The sequence below is a fragment of the Eleginops maclovinus genome, chromosome 21, assembly GCF_036324505.1.
Source record: "Eleginops maclovinus isolate JMC-PN-2008 ecotype Puerto Natales chromosome 21, JC_Emac_rtc_rv5, whole genome shotgun sequence".
NCBI classification, from domain to species: domain Eukaryota; kingdom Metazoa; phylum Chordata; class Actinopteri; order Perciformes; family Eleginopidae; genus Eleginops; species Eleginops maclovinus.
In genome coordinates, this window is record NC_086369.1 from 15,534,158 (window position 1) to 15,553,983 (window position 19,826).

The 19,826-nt window shown below is 43.5% G+C and overlaps 1 protein-coding gene across 3 annotated transcripts in view; it reads right to left on the reverse strand.

Annotated features, from left to right (window-relative positions):
* The window catches only part of sema5a (sema domain, seven thrombospondin repeats (type 1 and type 1-like), transmembrane domain (TM) and short cytoplasmic domain, (semaphorin) 5A), a 112,512-nt gene that overhangs the window by 57,083 nt on the left and 35,603 nt on the right, over positions 1–19,826 (reverse strand). For all 3 annotated transcript variants that reach the window (XM_063912127.1, XM_063912125.1, XM_063912126.1), the window contains exons 3-6: positions 14,480–14,579; positions 11,650–11,695; positions 4,211–4,273; positions 1,004–1,102 (exon numbers count right to left, since the gene is read on the reverse strand). In XM_063912127.1, the coding sequence (XP_063768197.1) occupies positions 1,004–1,102; positions 4,211–4,273; positions 11,650–11,695; positions 14,480–14,579 (308 nt within the window). The remainder of the gene's footprint in view (positions 1–1,003; positions 1,103–4,210; positions 4,274–11,649; positions 11,696–14,479; positions 14,580–19,826) is intronic.

Below are 19,826 nucleotides of genomic sequence, written 5' to 3' on the forward strand. Positions count from 1 at the left end.
TAATGAGCCTAACGCAATATTTTGATTAGGATGTTTAACAAGTTTGAGGAAACACGACTTCTGGAACCTTAATGGGATTCAGTGTATAATTAGTCTGCATCCCTGAGTGCACCACACAGAACATCCTGTGATACGAGGCTCACGGATCTGTCACATCCTGATTAAACGTGCTGATCAACCTTGGCCTTTCCTGCTGACATTTGTCCCGTTGATCAATAACAATTCAATTCAGATTTGTTAAGAGGCTCACCCAGCATGCAAAACCCCCGTGCTGCAGGATGAGGACTTATTAAGGAGCGCTCCGGCAGTCATGGGTGTTATTTTAAGGATATTTTAAGTATTTACAAAGGTTATTACTGGCTGCTACACACTATTAATGAGAATGCTTAATATTGTATACGTTCACTTACTTAACAATGCTTTTAGATGCTTTAGACATAATGCATCTCTAAAAATTAAACCAGTGTACTGACTGTTTAAGGTAGAAGAAAGTAAAACTATACAATATATTACAAAAACCAAGACAATTAATCTAATGCTGTCATATATATAATAATAAATCACATATGGAGGACTTTGTTATGCAGAATTACTTTTTATACTTTAAGTACATTTTTTCTTGATAATACTTCAGAATGCAGGACTTGAAATGGACCTTTAAGCATTGAGAGTACTTTTACTTTGGTACTTTAAGTATAACTTGATGCAGGAATGGGTGTACTTATATAAGTAAGATTTTGAATGCACGATTTTTACTTGTAAGTAAGAAACCAGAGAACTTCTTCCAGCTCTGCTTATTTTTTACCTTTCATCTGCACTGTCACTTTGCTGTGACAGGAAAGGTTCCCTGCTGGGGGACAAATGAAGGATTTCTGATTGCTATGCACGTCTTTATACTGATTATGGCTGACGTAACCTAACATTTACGAAGAAAATGCATGCTTGAGAAGCTTGGTAAAGAGAGAGTCTGGTAGAAAGAAGCAGGTTAGAGAGAGTCTGGTACCGTTCGGTTGGTGCAGATGGGGGTGAAGGCGTTGGTCCCGCAGGTGAACAGCCTGTTTCCGTTCACCAGAAGCACCCTGATGTAGTTCTGGCACTCCTCCTGTGGAAACACATCAGCACACAGTTAGCAGCCATCGACAGGCGCCACAGACTAAATTACACTTCATGAGACAAACACCTGCAACCTCAGAAGGAGAGTCTGAAACGTGGCCGAGCCTGACAGAGTCGAATCAGGGCTAATGGCCGAGCGGCTCAGCCACGTCACATCCTGAGTCAACAGGGAGAACGTCTGACAGAAGATAAATGAAGCAGGCGTGGGATTGGTTTAGAAGTCTTTGATTTGTTGATTGGTCAGAAATGAGGGTCTCTCTTCATTAAAGCATGTCTGTCTATAAGCTGCTCTCACCATTAACACATTGAAGCCACTCTTCTCTAAATTAGAACACAGTTCCTTTGGGTTCCCTCCTCCTCTGAGGTTTTGGCTTGAGCTTCTACTAACCCCACTCAGCACTCAGCTAAAAGCGTCAAATAAAGTGTGGCAGATGGTGGATTGATTGAATGATTGACGCCCGCTGAACGTTGTGAACTCTCATGCATGCTTACTGGGGATTTCCATCAACCGAACAACAGCTGTCGGATGAGAAGTCAAAGAGCACTGTTTGTTTTGTGCCCGGGATAAAGGTTCATAGAGTCCCCTCCGACTGAAAGGAGCCCAGATTGAGCTGGGACCCCTTGTGGAAATTTAAAACCTTGTAAATCTTAAAGTGTCCGAGCCACTTGAGGTGCCCGGGGTGTCACCTCCTCCCCTTCCTCCCCCTCTCCGAGGTCTGATTTAGGAGTAGAGGGCACTGTGGGAGAGATGGAGAGGAAGGAGGTTTTTATTTCCCCCTATGAAGATGAAGGTGACTCATAAAACAACTTGTTTGTGGTGCTAAGTACAGCCTAAGTATGTGTGTATGCGTTTGTGTGAGTGTAAAACCTGCCCATATATCCCCCTGATTATACTGGGTGCTTGTGCAGGATTGAAGGAAGACGGAGGGGGTGGCATAATTCAATTCTCCGCTGCAGTTTGTTTCCAAGGTAAATAAGGGAATATTTAATATTTGCACGGCCTAACAGTCTTGACTTGTTTACGAAAACTTCCTGACAAATGTTCCCCGTCTGCAGTATAATACCGAGGCTGTTGTGCTCGGCTCCCGCATTATAAAACAAAACAGAAGCAGCAATCAAGTCCTGTCAAGTCAATTTAACTCTGCCTTCTTCTCCCGGTTGAGATAAATCAAATACACAGAAGGAGAGTGGATGCGTGTATTAGGGAAGAAAGGAAAAAAAAAGACAATCACTTGTAAACTCACTCAAAGCACAGGCACGGTATCTGTGTAATAGCTTAAGCGATGGTATATCGCGGCGCTGAGCGAGGTAATAAAGCATCAAAAACCTCTGTCAACGGCACAGAATGAAGTCTTTTAATGCTCTTCTGCGTGTACATCACAGAGCTGATCCTCAGCAGGGAACAGCGAGGAAAACAATCTGGGAGACAGCAGCGACTCTCCAGGACTGAAGGAGCTTCGGCCTGTAATTCACTTCAGCTTTCTGAGGCTGGCCGGCCCCTGCATGCCTATTATGGTCCCTAACCACCTTTCACAGGAGGATAAATATACAGTGGTGCATGCACACGCACGCACACACACACACACACACACACACACACACACACACACACACACACACACACACACACACACACACACACACACACACACACACACACACACACACACACACACACACACACACACACACACACACACACACACACACAGGGCAGTTCACCTACAAGTCAAGTTCATACTCGAATCCAGCTGTTTTCAGAGTATGCCAGCTAACCACACACAAAAACACTCCGCACAAAAAAGGAAAAACAATAGGAACTCCCTTTTCTGCGAGGGGGGAGCTTTAGGAGGATAATGCCACTTATAAATAAGGGATTTCCATATGTGAGCTATACGTTAGCGCTGAATAAAGAGCTCCATGCTTTCAAGGCTTCAAAAAGTTTCATCAATACTTGTTTTTTTCTCCGAGCTGTTTGATGTGTTCTCTGGAGCTGACTCTACGCTGCCTGTAAAATGAAGGGAGTTCTGTGATACCGGTCGTTAAAAAATAATTCTCTCTATAGCCTCTCCATACTGTACCTGCAGCACAGATGCTGCTGGGAGAGTCGGACATCTGTAGCCTTCAGTCCTTCTGTGAGACTGTGTTTTTATGGATAACCAAACCCACAGGAAAACTTTGAACACACAGTCCCTGTTTTGAAGGCTGCGGCTTTAGAGTTCAGAAAACGTATTCAGCAGTAATCAAGGTTTGAGTTGTAGTTACCTTCGCCAAGTTCTGTTTGTTTGTCAGCAGGATTAAGGAAAGACTACTGGCCAGATTTCTATGAAACTCAGTGTATGAGTGGGCCAAGGATGGACCAATTACATTTTGGAGAGGATCTGAATTACGAAAAATGTATCACCCATTCAGGTCTGCACTCTCCTAGGGATATCAATTAAAAAATGTTTTGTGATCAAATACCTGCAACACTGACCACAATGTCACCATCCGCCTCCACCGTACAACTTAAAGGGATTATTCTGAGCATTTTAGCATCCAGATGTTAGCATTTAGCTCAAGTTAGCTTAGTACAGCTTCACAGAGTTGCTTGAATTTGGTATGCAGCTGGAATTATGGTAGCATTTACCTGCCTAAAATGCAAAAACAAAGCTTAGAGATGCTGCAGTTTCTCAGTGTAGTTTGTCACATATCAACAAAGTTCATTGAATGCTTAATTACCTGAACATCCTTTTAATTTTAGTTATTGAAACCAAGTTAGCTGCAGAGTTGCAACCATGATTGATAAGGCAAGGAAGTTTGTGTAATGCAATTCAAACTGCTTCATAAAAAAACCCACATTAGAAGAATCATTTAAAACACAAGAATAAAAGCTTCAAAGCGGTGTATGATTCGTTAATTGATTTAATTGAAGAGGGCTGCAAAAAGAAAAGCGTATGAGCGTGTTAGCAGACCTGCAGATCTCTGGGATATAACACACCTTTGATTGAGGACAAGATGTTTTTTTGAACACTGAAATGTGTTTTTCGAAGTACTGACAGGTGTCTGATAAAGCAATATAACAGCGGGACACATTTGAAACATCACTTAAACTCACCTCAGACTTTCCCCGGCTGAAGCAGGCTCCCTTGGTGAACTCGTCGCAGTGCCACTCAGCCTCCTACAGACACACAGAGGAACCAGGGTTTAAAGAGAAGCAGGAAACATGGAAACCACTTTCAAATCCAAACAAAATAATGCCTGGCTCTCGACTCGAGTGACATTCCCTCCTTTTTAAGAGATTCCTCAGAAAGCAGAAGCAATAAACATGTCAGAGAACACATGAAAACAGTCAGAAAGCACTGATTTATGGGAGCTGATGATGTATTTATGACTGTAAGTTATTTTGACACCTTCACTGTACTCCCAATCCCACACTCGGTATCGGCATGTTTGTGAGCCGTGTTTAATACAGACACAGAATCCAATTAAGGTGAAAATCAAGCAGAGACCTGAAGACAAGTTTGCACAATTTGATTTATGCATGAAGGTAAAAGGAGGCATCTTTAAGTCCCCGGAGGAGCAGGACGTCAACGTGATTTACATGTGAGGAAGAAACAGAGGGATGACTTTTTACATTTTACAACAGCGGGGAGATAAAACCTTCCACTGGTCTCCGGGGGTGAGGACACAATTTCTACCGTTTAATTTCATCGTGACCTGTGGGGTTGCTTTCTCATTGAAAAAAAGTTCTCTATTCATGAAATGAGCGTTGGCCTCGGGGTAGCACTAAGACACTCAGGTGTGCGACAGGCGGAATTAGACGTCACCGCCACCAGCTGCAGAGAATACTTAGCAGAACAAATGTCTGGGTGAAGTAATATGCTTAACGCCACGTCCTGAAAAGTCCAGAACAAGTTTAAAATATCCACTTTGGACACCGACTTTCCTGAGGTAATAACCTGGGTTAGCTTCCAGGGGTGGAGATACAGTAAATATCGCTAACTGTCGGAGAATATTAGATTTCACCTTGGTATCAGGACTGTTTTATGCCCGGACGAGAAGGAAAACTGAGCCCCCCAAGCACTTAGGAATCTTCTATCATTTCCTCTGTGAGAAACCTCTGGGAGTCTCCTTTCTGTGTTTTACGACAGACTTTCCAACTCGCTGGCCTTTTCAGAGGTGTAGAAACCCCTGTATGTATGTAACCCCCCCCCCCCCCCACACACACACACACATTGCTGCACAGATACAGCTTAGCTCAGGGAGAGAGCTCAGGGTGTGGGCTACCATTCAGGGAGGATAAGATATGGAGTATTAATGTGAGCTGGCTTCTCCCTGCTCTTTCCCATGTGTGTGTGTGTGTGTGTGTGTGTGTGTGTGTCAGTTCACATTCCAGGCCAAAGCGGGCTATTCTCAGCCACCACAGACAAAAAACCACACACATCAGCAGAAGCCACACACAGGCTGCACACACAGCAGCCCGGCGAGTCCCTGCTGGATTCAGTGTAGGCGAAAAAAAGAAGAGCTTTAGTCAATCGCAGGGGAGGAGGGGGAGAAAAAACCTGTTAATGGTCCGAAACCCTTCCTCATCCATGCTCAGGGTGAAAATCAATCATAATATCCTGCAGAATTACAACTTTGGATGACTTTAATCGGTGCAGAATGGTTGATTTTGTCATTACAGAGCGATTTATCATCATATCAGCAGATTCCAGAGTGGTATTTACATTTTTAGGACATCACGTTCACGTCTGTGCGCCTGTTAGCGGGGGATATTCTGGCATCATTGACTAAAGACTGCCCTGCCTCAAATGGTGCCGAGTAAAGAACAGAAGAGCCGGTGTCATTAGGAAACATTAAAAGCTCATTAACATGCTTTTGTTCAGACACTGTGCTCCTAAGACGAATGCATCCTGAACCGAAGTATGTCTGGATTGCGCTGGCGTTAAAAAATAATTCTCGGCTTTATCAGAGGAAGCTGCTTCACAAAGACAGTTTCTGTACCGAAACAGAGACTTAGAGGGGAGACAAAGAAGATGAGGGACTATAGAGAGGACCAGGATTCAATTTAGTGAGCAAGGCATGGTGGGGAATTGGCCCGAAAGAAAAATAAATATCAATCATGGTACTGTAATCATCTGTGGAGAAAAGAAACTATTGGATATGTGGAAAAGGAAGCCATATGCAGCAGCTGAATGATGATTACTGCTTCAGTTTCAGTGGATATGATAATATTGTACTTACTAATGTATCTAAATGGGAACAATTTGGGAGTAATTGACTGCATAGTCTGAAAAAATATTGCATTTTACAACTTTTAGGACCTCGTGGGAAGTTGATATGACTAAAAAGAAAGGTATCCATTAATTAACAGAGGTTTGTTTCCCAGTGTAAGTCTATGATGAGTGTTTTTTGGGCCAATTTCATATTTTGACGGGCCGTGCAGGATTATCTGACCCATGCACAGGAACAGCGTTTAAAAGCGTGTATTTTTACCGCACAAAATTCCCTTAAGTGACTTGGAAAACGTGCATGTGAGTGAACTATTTCGTACCAAACCAACTAATATAGGGTACAGTTTTCCTGTGAGAGCTTTATAATGGTTCTGATCATCATTCTACCTGCAGGATTGCTCCTGTTTCTTAAAATGTTTGGCTTACTTTTAGCAAAAATGTCACCCTTTCTTATCTCAGCAACTGCTTAGTTCTAAATCTTGCAAAAATCAGAGTAAAAGTAAATAATAAAGCTGGATTTAGATGCAGGAATCCAGAGGGAAACTTGGCACAGTTGCCAGCAGTAATTTGTTGCTTCAGGAACGCTGAAGAAGATTCCTGTGCTGTTACACTGTGTGTATGCTCTGCCCTCTTACTGTCCCCTGTAATGTGTGCAATCCTCCGAGATGATCCATTGTGCTCAGGGCCTGCTGTCAGCCTCACACTGTGGGGCTTTGTCGCAAAGAGGTGGGTTCAGGACAGATACCAAGGGAGTGGGAAAGGAAGAGAGGACGGAGAGAAGGAAAATGAGACAGAAAAACAACAGAGTCCAAATCAGGAGTCAGCCAGAACAAAAGAGACAGTGTGGGCAGAGTGGAGGAGGCAGCGAGGAGCTGCATTCCAAAACAGCACAGTTTCCAGACATGATTCTGAATAAATTCTGCATAAAGAGGGTCCAGAGAACACGCTCGGCGCTGACAGCTGTCCAGCTCTATGAAACGTCTGGCGGAGCGTCTCCTTACAAGGCGACGGGGAGGAGTGAGAGTGAGAGCTGGACAAATCCTGCCGGGGAAATCTAATCTCGTTTTATGAAGAGCTGATCTCGCCTTTTGATGTGCTGGCACAATATTTGCTATTCACACTGATGTCTGCTGATGTAAACTGCTGAAAGATTCACACATGAAATTGCTCTTGATGTCATGTCTCCACACGAATCATCATAAGAGTGTGAGATGATCAGTCCCAGATGTATGGACCCCCTGCCCGCCTCCTACAACCTGATTAAACATGGGGATGGCATTTCAAATCCTCTGTTTCACTCTATGCATGTAAATGGCCGAGTTAGTGGGCTCTAGTAATTGAATTAGCAATGCTTCCAGAGCTATGGAGGGCCGTTTCTGTAAGCTACTGATTAGACGGGCTAATTGTCTGTCTGAAGCAGTGTAATAGCGAGAGCCAGGCCCCGTGAAATACAACATGTGTGACTGGAGAGAGGCTTTTGTTTGCTTTGGAGGGCCCTCTCCTTCTTAACGACACAACAATAGGAAGAGAAATGCACAATATACATCCAAGCAGCATACAGTGAGCGTTGCCAAGAGGAGCGGTTATGGATAGTGTCTGGAGTGCACATCCACTTACTTCGTCTCGGTGCTGCTGTATTGAATGGTGAACAATGCCACTGATCCTTCTCATCCCGGTGCTTATTGACTAATGCTGAACCACAGAGTAACTGCTGAAACTCCGCCGCAGTGTCTGCATCCTGTTTTCGATTTAGCGTGGAAACCGCACGCTAATATTGGATTCTTGCAGAGGAGGATTTTGCCCTCTTCAAGTCTTCTTACATTAACACCATTCCTTAGGGTATTGTGGATCCAACAAGCTCTTTTTGTGACCATGAATTAGTGAACATACCTGGGCTGTACGCTTGCAATTGTGCAATAATACCAACAATTAAAGCTGTAATTTCAAGCGTTATCATGGCTTTTATTGCCTTTATCTTTATGAATGCTTATTCATCACTGCATAAATTGTAATATTTATTGTTGGTATATATTGTAGTGCGATGTTTATTAAACTTACTTTCTAATAATAATATTTTTATTGCACATTTTTCTTTAATTCATTTAATTCAATATTTTAAGAAACGTTTTTGATCAGATTTTTTACCTTCTTATTGCACATTCTCCTAAGTTTCTTATTTTAAAATACATATTTCTATCTATTTTATTTCATCTTTATTTAAGTTTTAGTGGAGCATCTGTCACAAAACTTCATCAAATATGATATCCATGATTATTCCTATTAGACATGTTGGTATAGGAGCAGCCAGACCGCACGCCTGTTATAAACCAGGTGTGAAAATGGAGCTCATAACTGGTATGGTCGATCCCTGCATTCAACAAAACCAAATGATATTATTTGTGGCGCTCCAGAAGGCAAAGTGTGAGTGGTCCATGGAGCTTGTTTGGCCATTCATCAGTGCTGGCAGCACAATGGAAAATTGAACACAATGCAAATTTACAAGGGCCAATTCATCAGTGTTTGTACACTCTCTGCTGCGGGCCATGCACGGTGGATAACGGCCATGCCAGTGTTGATTCTGGCAGATGACGAAGGCTCTGAATGATGCTTCGAAGGGGAGGAGGACAATAAGGAACAGATGTGGGATATAAAGTGGGATTCACCTGTGTGTGGAGGAAGGATATTGCACTTTGTGGGACTGTGGACGCTCGAAAAGCCTACTGCTGCAGAGGTAAGTCCTTGCCTGCACAAGTTGGAAAGTGGAGCAAGGAGAAAATTATCCACCTTTTGTTCCTGACAGCGTTTTCCAGATCAGTGAGGATGAGGGCGGAGGTTGACAGGGAGAGCTAGGACTCTACAGGCTGCAGAAAAAAACCCTTTAAGAGTCAGATATTAACCAACCAAAGCTGCAGGCTGGGCTGAGTCATGTTTCAAGGCCTCACTCGTTCCACTTCAGCCCACGATTGCAATTCCGATCGAGTGCATGGGAGCGAGTTCATTTAACGTGAGAGATTTTCTCTTTGTGATTCAAGTACCTTGCTGTCATGTAAACAGACACACCTTTAAAAGACACTGAACCCTCGATGAGAAACAAATACGATAGTGGTCTTGAAATTGTGCGATGAACATTCTCAGTTGTCATCTAACAAAGGTGTCCTCTCCCTCTCCATCGTCTGATCAGTGTTTTATTATCTCCAAGCGAGGAGGGCATTTACTGAGGAGATTATGGTCGCCGGGCTCAGACTTTATCGATCTGTGAGACTCAACTCGATATGTGCAATAGAGCGGGCTCGACCAGCAGTGTTTAGCCGCCACACTAAGTGTCACTACTCTCTAAACCCTCCATAAAACAAGGCGAAGACTACCAAGTATTCATAGCTTATTTCCTGCCTTGCACAGTGCTGGAACATTACACTCCAACCAAGGGCAGGGAAAGTGCACGGGATTCATGTTGCTTCACGCAGCAGAAGACCTTGGCTTTTCTATAAATGTTTCATGCACGCACACACAAGATGAGATCAGCCCGTCATCGATCATATGGTAATTATATCCACCTCTTAAAGCGTGTTTGTATTACAGCAGCTGTAAGCCTTGTGCTCTGTCAAACCGTACATAGCCTCCCTGTAAGTGCTGCCAGCCAGCCAGGAACAAATCACTGCCACTGGGCATTATCTGACACGGCTGATGCATTGGGATGGGGTGAAATCACAAAGACAAGTGTGGGCGTAGCTTTTAGCTACTTTTGCTTCTGCTGGAGAGGAAGAAAAGAACAGACCCTCATGAAGTTTCACAATTATGCAACTTTCACAAAAGGCGCCGGGCTGCTAACGACTGTTTGTGCTCATGCTCTCTTTGTTCGCTCTGACACTCAGAACCATATTCCCCTTGTAAATATATTTGATCAAGCAGCAATGCATGTAATGTGAGTGGAGCAACGAAGCCAGAGGGGAAATTCATTCAACTCTTTCAAATCCAACAACAATAGGAGTGAAAAATGTATGCAGCTACAGGAGCAGCCTCACTGCAATTAATCTCCTGTTTTACGCCAGGGTGGGATATAAGAAAGGAGAGAGCTTTTATAGGGGGGGGGGATAAAGGAACGGCTCCTCAGCAGCCGAACTTCCCCTTGACTCTGCAATCAAATGCAAAGCAGGTGCAGGTCATCTCAAATTGGCCTGGCAGGGATTATCAGGTCCTTTTTGTCATGCTGCTAGAGATGAGGGGGTGATTGGCTTGGTGGAATCTCCTCTCTGATTCTGCAGCGCCAGCCGAGCGCAGGATGAAATAAAGAAGGAGGGATGATTGGGTGCTCGGGTGGCACGGAGCGGGTATAAGAAGCATCGGCCTCCCAGTGAGCGGCCACAAAAGAGTGGCTCTGCGTGAGTCTCTGTGGCTCCATGGGGGGTTTCTTCCCTCTGTCTGTGTGCTATCTCACTGATCCCTGATTCCTTTGTGAGCGCTTCCCTCCAACTCCTTCCTATCCCAGAAATTCAGCCTCTAATTTCTTCGCACCGTTTTTCTCATTTTCCCTTCCCAGGCGGATTTGTATCAACAGAGCTCCTTCCAGTCTCTCTTTTGTTCGATCCAACAATTCTTACCCCTCTCATCCTCTCCCCTGGTTTTTTTCCCGGGAGTAAATGGCAAACATCAAGAGTTGACAAACCCTCAAAGAAGCCTTGCTGCTACCTCCCAAAAATAAACCCCTGCATGTGTCAATGTTTGTATGGTCACTCAGTGGGTCGCAGAATGCTCGGCTCCACATGGGGGAGAGCTCATAAAAGTGTGATAAAGGGAAGAAAAATAAGAGGATGTTGAGAGAAATGACATGAGGGAGAAGGGGGTTTGGAGGAAGGAAGAATAATTGCTACCTTGAGCTTACTTTTATTCATGCATGCCAATTTGCCAACATGAATCCTAGTCCTGAAGTTCATTAACTTCTGTTTAATATTTCAGATCATTAGATGTTCTCTCTGCCTTGAGAAGTTAAATATGTAAGAAGTTGCAGGAGATGTTAATACCCAGTGCTGCATGTCATAAACTGTTTCAGATTGGATTTAAACACTGTGCTGTCTTTACTTTACATCGCTCTTCCCTCCGAAGCGCTGTCGACCGAACCCGGCGTCACTCCGGCGGATGGGAAGTTGTTGTGACATGTGAGATGCTAAACCATTTTACTGAGACGGCTTTAAGTTGTGCGAGCTGGCGTCACGCTGCGACTATAACTCATTGCTTGTTGGCTGTACGAGCAGACAGTGAGCTCATATTCACTCGATAAAGTCGGTGAGTCAGACTGAGGGAGAATCAGAGAATTAGCACTCACCTGGATCAGTGTCAGGTCTTCCAGATTGAGCCTGAAGAGGTGATTTCTGTGAAGTAAAAAGAGAAGGGAGTGTGTGAGCTGATGGAGACATTTTCCCTGGATGTCAGAGGATCTTTGCTCTAACGCCCCAGCTCTGTATCGCCCCTCTCTCCTGCTTTTATCTGCAAACCCTGGTGACACCGGGACAAAAGAGATTTCCACCTCCAAGAGGAGAGCATGCTGTCTTTAAATGCTTTAAGCAGCAAGATGGGGGGGAACAGTTCAGACTTCGACACACTTAGGACCACCTATTAAGCATTGTACCTCATGAACATTATCAAACCCATGAAGGACAGCTTAAAGGCCAAAGATATCACCCTAACTTGTCAATACTTGGCGCCTACATTACCCACAATGCAACTAAACAACTTACATGTACTCATTAAGTCCTGCAAACAGACTAAGGTGCACAATCAGTCGTTTTCCAATTTAAAAAAGATGCATCTGTAGCTTTTTATGTTGTTTCTACTTGAGGGTGGCATGAGGAGCTGTTAGAGTTTAATCAGGGCTGCTCTTCTTCTCTTCAGCGAATCGTTAGGAAGCAAAGAAGGCTGGATGAAGCGATGCTCTCAGAAACAGTGAGAGAGATGGAAAGGCCAGGCAAGGCAAGTTTATTTATATAGCGCCTTTCAACACAAGGCAATTCAAAGTGCTTTACAAACAAGAAAGACATTAAGAGCGTTAAAAAATAGTGCAGTTTAAACACATTATAAAAAGGCATTTAAAAACAGTCATTAAAGAGCAAAGATAACACAATAAACACAACAGGTATAAATACATGAACAACAGTCACAGTGCAGAACAACAGTCACAGTGCAGAACAACAGTCACAGTGCAGAACAACAGTCACAGTGCAGAACAACAGTCACAGTGCAGAACAACAGTCACAGTGCAGAACAACAGTCACAGTGCAGAACAACAGTCACAGTGCAGAATAACAGTCACTGTGCAGAACAACAGTCACTGTGCATGTTAGATCAGAACAGTTCATTAAAAGCAGCGGCAAAAAGAAATGTTTTCAGCCTGGATTTAAAAATAGTAAGAGTTGCAGCGGACCTGCAGGGTTCTGGGAGTTTGTTCCAGATATTTGGAGCTTAATAACTGAACGCTGCTTCTCCTTGTTTAGTTCTAAGTCTGGGGACAGAAAGTTGACCCGTTCCAGAAGACCTGAGAGTTCTGGATGGTTCATAATAAGAAAAATCAGAAGCCTGGTGGAGAATCCCGCCCATCCCGCTTTGCCTGAAGACTTTCAAATTTGCACAATACAAACAAACCCGTCTCATCGGCATTTACAACTTTTCAAGAACCATTAGGTTCTAATGACGGCCCTCTCATGAGGAGGCTTCTGCTTATTGACTAACGATGTCTCGGCCTGTCTGCTAAAACCATTATATACCATTACCAGAATGAGATTACATAAAAACTGACAATTAGGACTGGAAACATTATTTATTGGGATTATTTTCTCCATTTGGGACTTCTGTGTATCCGTATTCTGTTCTGTGTGCTCAGTAATAATGTCGGTCCAGAGAAAATTGTGTGTATTTTAACAGACCTGAAGGATTGCTCTTGTTGGAAATGTATTTCACAGACAGAGGCAGAACGAGAGCATGCATTGTTGTTTCTTAAAGTAGATTTCAAATCTTCACACATGCAATCTGACACCTTCTCTGTGATCCATCAGACTGAGCCACTGTGAGCCAGGCCTCAGTGTGTCCGCGGCCCCCTGCGTTACTGTATGGATATCTACATCGATCCCTCATTCCTTCCATTATCACTCATACTCCTGCAGCCGTCCACACACACACACACACACACACACACACACACACACACACACACACACACACACACACACACACACACACACACACACACACACACACACACACACACACACACACACACACACACACACACACACACACACACACACACACACACACACACACACACACAGTTGAGTTGTGAATTGAACAAAGTCTCCTCTGATGTGATGGTAGAAATGTTTATGGCTAAAAAACAAAGCTCCTCAGCTAGTGTGTGTGTTATGGTTTATTAATTGAAATGTTGCCAGGGGTTTCAGTGAGATCCCACTCGCCTGCTGACCTTAATGCCCTTCGGCCGTCCGCACACACACTCTCACTGATTAGCCTTTTCCATCTCAGTTGTCGATGCATTAGTAAATCCCCCCCGGCTCTTTGGTTGTGTTTGTGTTGCCGCTCACCTTCCTGCTGGGAGCCTCTCTTATCTCTACTTCATGTTGTGGTGAGTGTTCCTCTCTATTGACAACTAAGCCATTAAGAGAAGTGCACTTCATCTGGAAGCAGCCTCTCACAGTGTGAATGAATGCAACACACACACACACACACACACACACACACACACACACACACACACACACACACACACACACACACACACACACACACACACACACACACACACACACACACACACACACACACACACACACACACACACACACACACACACACTCTGTAATTTCTGTCTATGTATGCATGGAAATAGTATATGGGCTTTCACACTCAAGTGTTTTCACAGAGAAACTGCACACAAAGACAATGGACCTGGAAACAATCTCCAAAGACATTTTCTCTGGCTTCTAAAGACATCTTTAGACACTCATCATTACTCATGCAATGCACCAACACACACTGAGAAAAAGGGCAATAAAAGACAGGAAAATAAAGGGAGAGGCGACAAGAGAAAGCAACAATAAGACCAAACGAAGAGACAGGAGGGGAAACAAAAACGAAAGACGGTTTACCTGGCACCGACGATCAGCTCGTTCTGGCCGGGGTCAAAGGTCAGCTGAGAGTAGTCCACCGTACCCTCGGCCTTGAACCGGAACATCCACGGCTCCATCTCTGCAACACAGGACACAGTGTGAGCCAATCAGAGTTAAGGACTGCTGTGATGAGGAATTGGCTTCGTTTAAAGTAACTTTTCTCAAGGGTCAGATCCTTAACTGAGTACTACACCCAAAAACGGATCATTTAAATATGAATTACTCACGCTGTAATTCATTAAATTCTGCAGAATTATACATTTAATGAAATCGGAGCCGCTTTTACCAACAGCAAAACTGCATTACAACATCTGCTTACAATTCCTGCAATTGTATTTCATTAAAACCTTACTGTTTGAAACCTTTTTAATGAGCTTGCACTTCTAAAACTGCACAGATGAGCAGCGTGCATGACGGTTTTAGCAGGAATGCATGCAAGTTCAATGTAATGCATTCTTGTATTGTATTTAACAAGCATAACAAGCTTCCTTTCTTCAGTATTGCTCAGGATCTGTGAGGCAATCTCTAGTCCTGTTGTGCAGGTTTCATGGATGTTATGAGGGGAAGTTCACTGGTGTTGAACGTGACCAAGATTTATTTCCCTTGTTCAAGACTTACTGAGCTTTCAGGGAGAAAGCATGAGAGATAACGTTTACTCAGAGCGGTATGTGATGTAAAAATGACTCTTTTGTTGGGGAAGCATTGCTTTTAAAGCCACACTTTTAAGCAGCAAGTCTTTCCGCTACTTCTTTGTTCTACTTCTTTCCCTGTCGCTCATCATTTGTGATGCAAACTCTAAAGCAATCACAGTTGTGTTTTGCATTACAATGACTTTCCATCATCAGAGATGCACTCTTTTCCTAGCCTCCAGTAATAGAGCAGTAATTCTGTATTATCGGCAGGTGCAGAACGATATGTCCACATGTCTGTAAAGGTGTTTTAACAGACTGAAAGGGTGGGTCTTATTAAAAATAATGGGCTGCATAAGGTGTCTGTGCTCCCGTAGAGTAAGTCCATGATATCTTAACCTTCATCTCGGTTAGTATTTCCAGTTCTTTCTTCTTACTGTAAGACTTCCACTACAATTTCAGAGGGATAACATGTTCCCTTCACTCCACTACATGTATTATTAATTATTGATACAGATACATCCTATTTATTATTCAGTTTACTTTGATCTAAACTGTACTGAGGATACAGTAAGAAAGTCGTTGTGGTGCTTTTACTTAAATTAAAATGTCTCCTTTGGTTTTTATAGATTTTACTTCTTAAAATTATATTTTGCTTTTTTACGAGGTTTTTAAAAAGCACATTTCATTGCTTTCTGCATGAGAAACAAATGCTCATTCATAAGTGCTTCTCAGCCTCTTTTAAACAAAAGTGAGGCTACATCTTACACCTTTCTTAAGAGTGAGTCCAAAAACCTGAGAAGTGCTGATTAACAGCGTTCATGTACATGCACACTGTAGACTTTTAAAATGGACGTTGGTACGGCAGATATAAACACACATGAGGAGGGAGAGAGAGAGATATCCCAGACAGACACGGACATCTTATCCTCCACATGCCTCTTTTCATGGCGCCCAACCCATTAACCCCTGACCAATCGAGTCGCAGTGGCTGTGGAGCGATGAAGACGGCCTGTCTCCCACCCGGTTACCCGATCAGTTCAGTGGAGGGAGGTCAATCTGTCTTGACGGTGACGGGTTCACCCAATCACTCTCATGCTCAATCCGGTATAACTTATCTTATAAACTTCCCTATCAAAGAAAACATCTGGAGCAGCAACACGAACAAAAGCTCAAATAAATGAAGTAATAGATATTTTATTCATATTTGTTGTTGTTGAAAGTTAAGGAGAGGCGCGTATCTGCAGTAAATGATTGATTCTTTCATATATTCTCCATCCCTGAATGTCTTTCTACCCCTTTCTATCCCCTGAGCTGTCACACATCTATCTGCTGTAGTGGGGTCTGATCCAACCTCTCTGTGTCTTTTATCCAAAAAACGGAAATTCTTCGACGAATGCAATGTGATTGTTCTGGAAGTCTGTCAGTATTCAACATTTCTTAAGGGCTGGCACTCCTCTTACTCTATTAGTCACATAATTGGTCGGTTTTGATTTCTTCAGTGGATTTTGTTTGCTCGTTTCATATGCAAGAAACCTTGCACATCCTCCAGAGCACATCTTTGGTAAACACCAGCTTCATAGTGGTGCATGAGTTTTTGGGAGAAAGCAGATGCAACATATGACTGTAAGAATGGGCAGAATGTGCGGTATAATCAAACAAATCTGTAAAAGCATTAATGAATTTCCTATTTTCCTCCAGCGTAGCAAGGACAACTATCCATCGCTAGTGATGTCTGGCAGAATTTGGAAATAGAATTATAGTATAAGGTGCCAAACCGTAAGCCTTGACACATTATAGTTGACTGAAATGTTAAAACATGTATTCCTATTTAGTGGCTACACATTGGGGGATTGTAAGAATCATTTTTGGCCAATAAAACCAGAACTATCTGCCAGAAATCCTCCAGAAATATTGGACCTTTCCTCCAGATAGAAATGACTGTGTTGAGTAAAGTGCCAGAACTCCTGCAGAGTTTCTAGCTGTGGTTGCCACAGTGATTCAAAATCATCCATCATCACATTTGTGAGCTATTTCCAGACTAATAATTTCAAAGGGACTTTCTTAATTTACCAGGGAGCTTTTCCATCAGGGCGGGAACAGAGGGAGAGGACAGCTCGAGTGTCCTCACCGCAACACATTACATGCTTCCACAGGCACACCTGTCACACAGCGTCTCAAATGAAACCACGTTCCCCCTCGACTGCATCAAAAGCGAGGCCTTTGGTTTCACTGCCAGACGTGGGATTTCAAAACCAACACAAACAACAAAACTAGGAGCCTCCAAAGAACATCTGCCTCCTCCGGCTGACGTTGAGGGACCTCAGAGCCGCCTAACAAAACACCTGTATGCAAAGATCCCTTTCTTTTCTCCACTGACAGGAGGAGATGGTCTCACTCCTCCCCGCCATAATACATTTCCATTAGCAGCGGTGAAATATATATCAGTGAGATCACGAACACAGCCACCCCAAAGGTTTCATTTCTGCTTAATGGCTGCAGCTCGGCGTATTCTGCAGGGAGACACAAAGTTTGGGAAGTGCCAATCCTGCTGCTCCACTGGGCTTGTTTTTCACGCCATGCAGAGGATCCCTGGAATACAAATGCAGCAGTGACACCCCCCGGGGGAAGACGCCGCTTGACGAACCCAGCTCCTCCTCCATAAATCTCCCGGACTCACCAGGGGAGGCTCGCTAACGGGGTGATGGAGTGTGTATGCATGTGTGTGTGTGTGTGTGCGAGACAGAAACAGAGAGGAGAGGATATTTGTTGGAGTGTGGAAAAGGGGGTAAAGGTTCTAATTGAACATAACAGCACAGAGGATTTATGGCCCCTTTGTGACGGGGCCAAGGACCATTCATAAACATTCATAACCAGCGAGGGCCCCTTCCAAGGCTGGAGCTTAATATAGGGAGTCATCACTGGGGGTCAGCAGCTTTACTACAGGGAAACACAACTGTGGCACACTTGGACAGATTCTCAAAAACACACATAGACTTAGTTTTTCAGAAACGTTTAGTTGGTGAAGTTAAGCAGGAAATAGTATTATTCAAATGTTGGATTCATTTTTAAAATAATTTATCATCACAGTTATTATTGTTTTCTTTTCTTTTACATTTATGTGATTACTTTGTTCACTAATTTTGCCATCTTTGAAAATTATGCTTAAAATAATTATCATTTGAACAAGTGATGAGTGGATTAAATGGGCGTTATCAGTCATTTATTCACACGATTTATCATGGAAATTAGGATCAAAATCGATTTATGGAAGGAATGATGACAGAAATAAGGACCTCTATGTAAAGGACGAAGGTAAGGGGTGATAGATGGGACAAAAATACACTACCTTTTAATCCAAACCTATATTTTACTTAATCTTAATCAGTTTAGCAACATATTACAAAGCCTCAGATTAGCCCGTGTGACGCACAAATGCTAAATGGATTTGTCAGCGCTTTACCCAGTCTCTAAAACGCCTCAAAGCGCTTTTACATTTACACACATGCAATGTGCCACCTGCTAAAGGAAGCTAACATCCACACACATAGAAGTAAATCACAGCGATCACCAATGACAACGCCCTTTATGTCAGCTAGTTACATTAGAAATGGGTGTAGTTCAAAATGTGATTTGACCTGTTTTTGGGTTGGTAGAACAAAGTTAAGCTCAGAAGCACTTAAGATCCCTTAAAACCAACCCTTTCCTTAATCCGGTAGAAAAGGAAATAGTAGGACGACCCCAAGCTCATATCCACCCCTAAAAAAACAAATCTCAATTCCTAGATATCCTGCTTTGCATGTTGCATGTTGCATGTTGCATGTTGCATGGGATCCATCAGCTTTAAATGTGCTAATGTAATCACATCACAGCCATGCGTGTACAGCAGCTGCCTGAATCAGGGGATTGGCTGCTGATCACACACACACACACACACACACACACACACACACACACACACACACACACACACACACACACACACACACACACACACACACACACACACACACACACACAGGGAGGGAAACTCAGATGGCAGCCGGGGCTCTGAGCCAATATTAAAATCAACGAACACACACACACACACACACACACACACACACACACACACACACACACACACACACACACACACACACACACACACACACACACACACACACACACACACACACACACACACACACACACACACACACACACACACACACACACACACACACACACACACACACACACACACACACACACCTCCCCCTGTTTCTCGGTTCCATCTTATCCCCTTAACCCCTGTCTCCCTCCTCCTCAAAATAGAACAGCCCATCACTCACATCCCGTTTGTTATTCCTGCCTCTGACACAGAGCGGCTGACACAAAGACAAAATGACAGCATATATAAATATTTACAGCCGGCATCGGAGGCCGGTCTGCATTCTGCCAGTGCTCAGAGTGAGAGCTCCACGCCGGCCGCCACATGTGGAAGCACTTCTGGATCATGAATGGTTCGACTGTGAGTGGTGGCAGCGGGCGCTCACATATGAAGAGCCAATTCAGCAGCCCTGGATGTGGTAATGGAGGCAAAGGAATGGCAGCTATTTGGTGAAGTTGATGTAAGGAAGCAGGTTGAAATGAAAGCAAACACTCCAAAGTAAAAGACAAGGGAAGATAAGACCTTGTGTGTGAAGGTTTTCCTC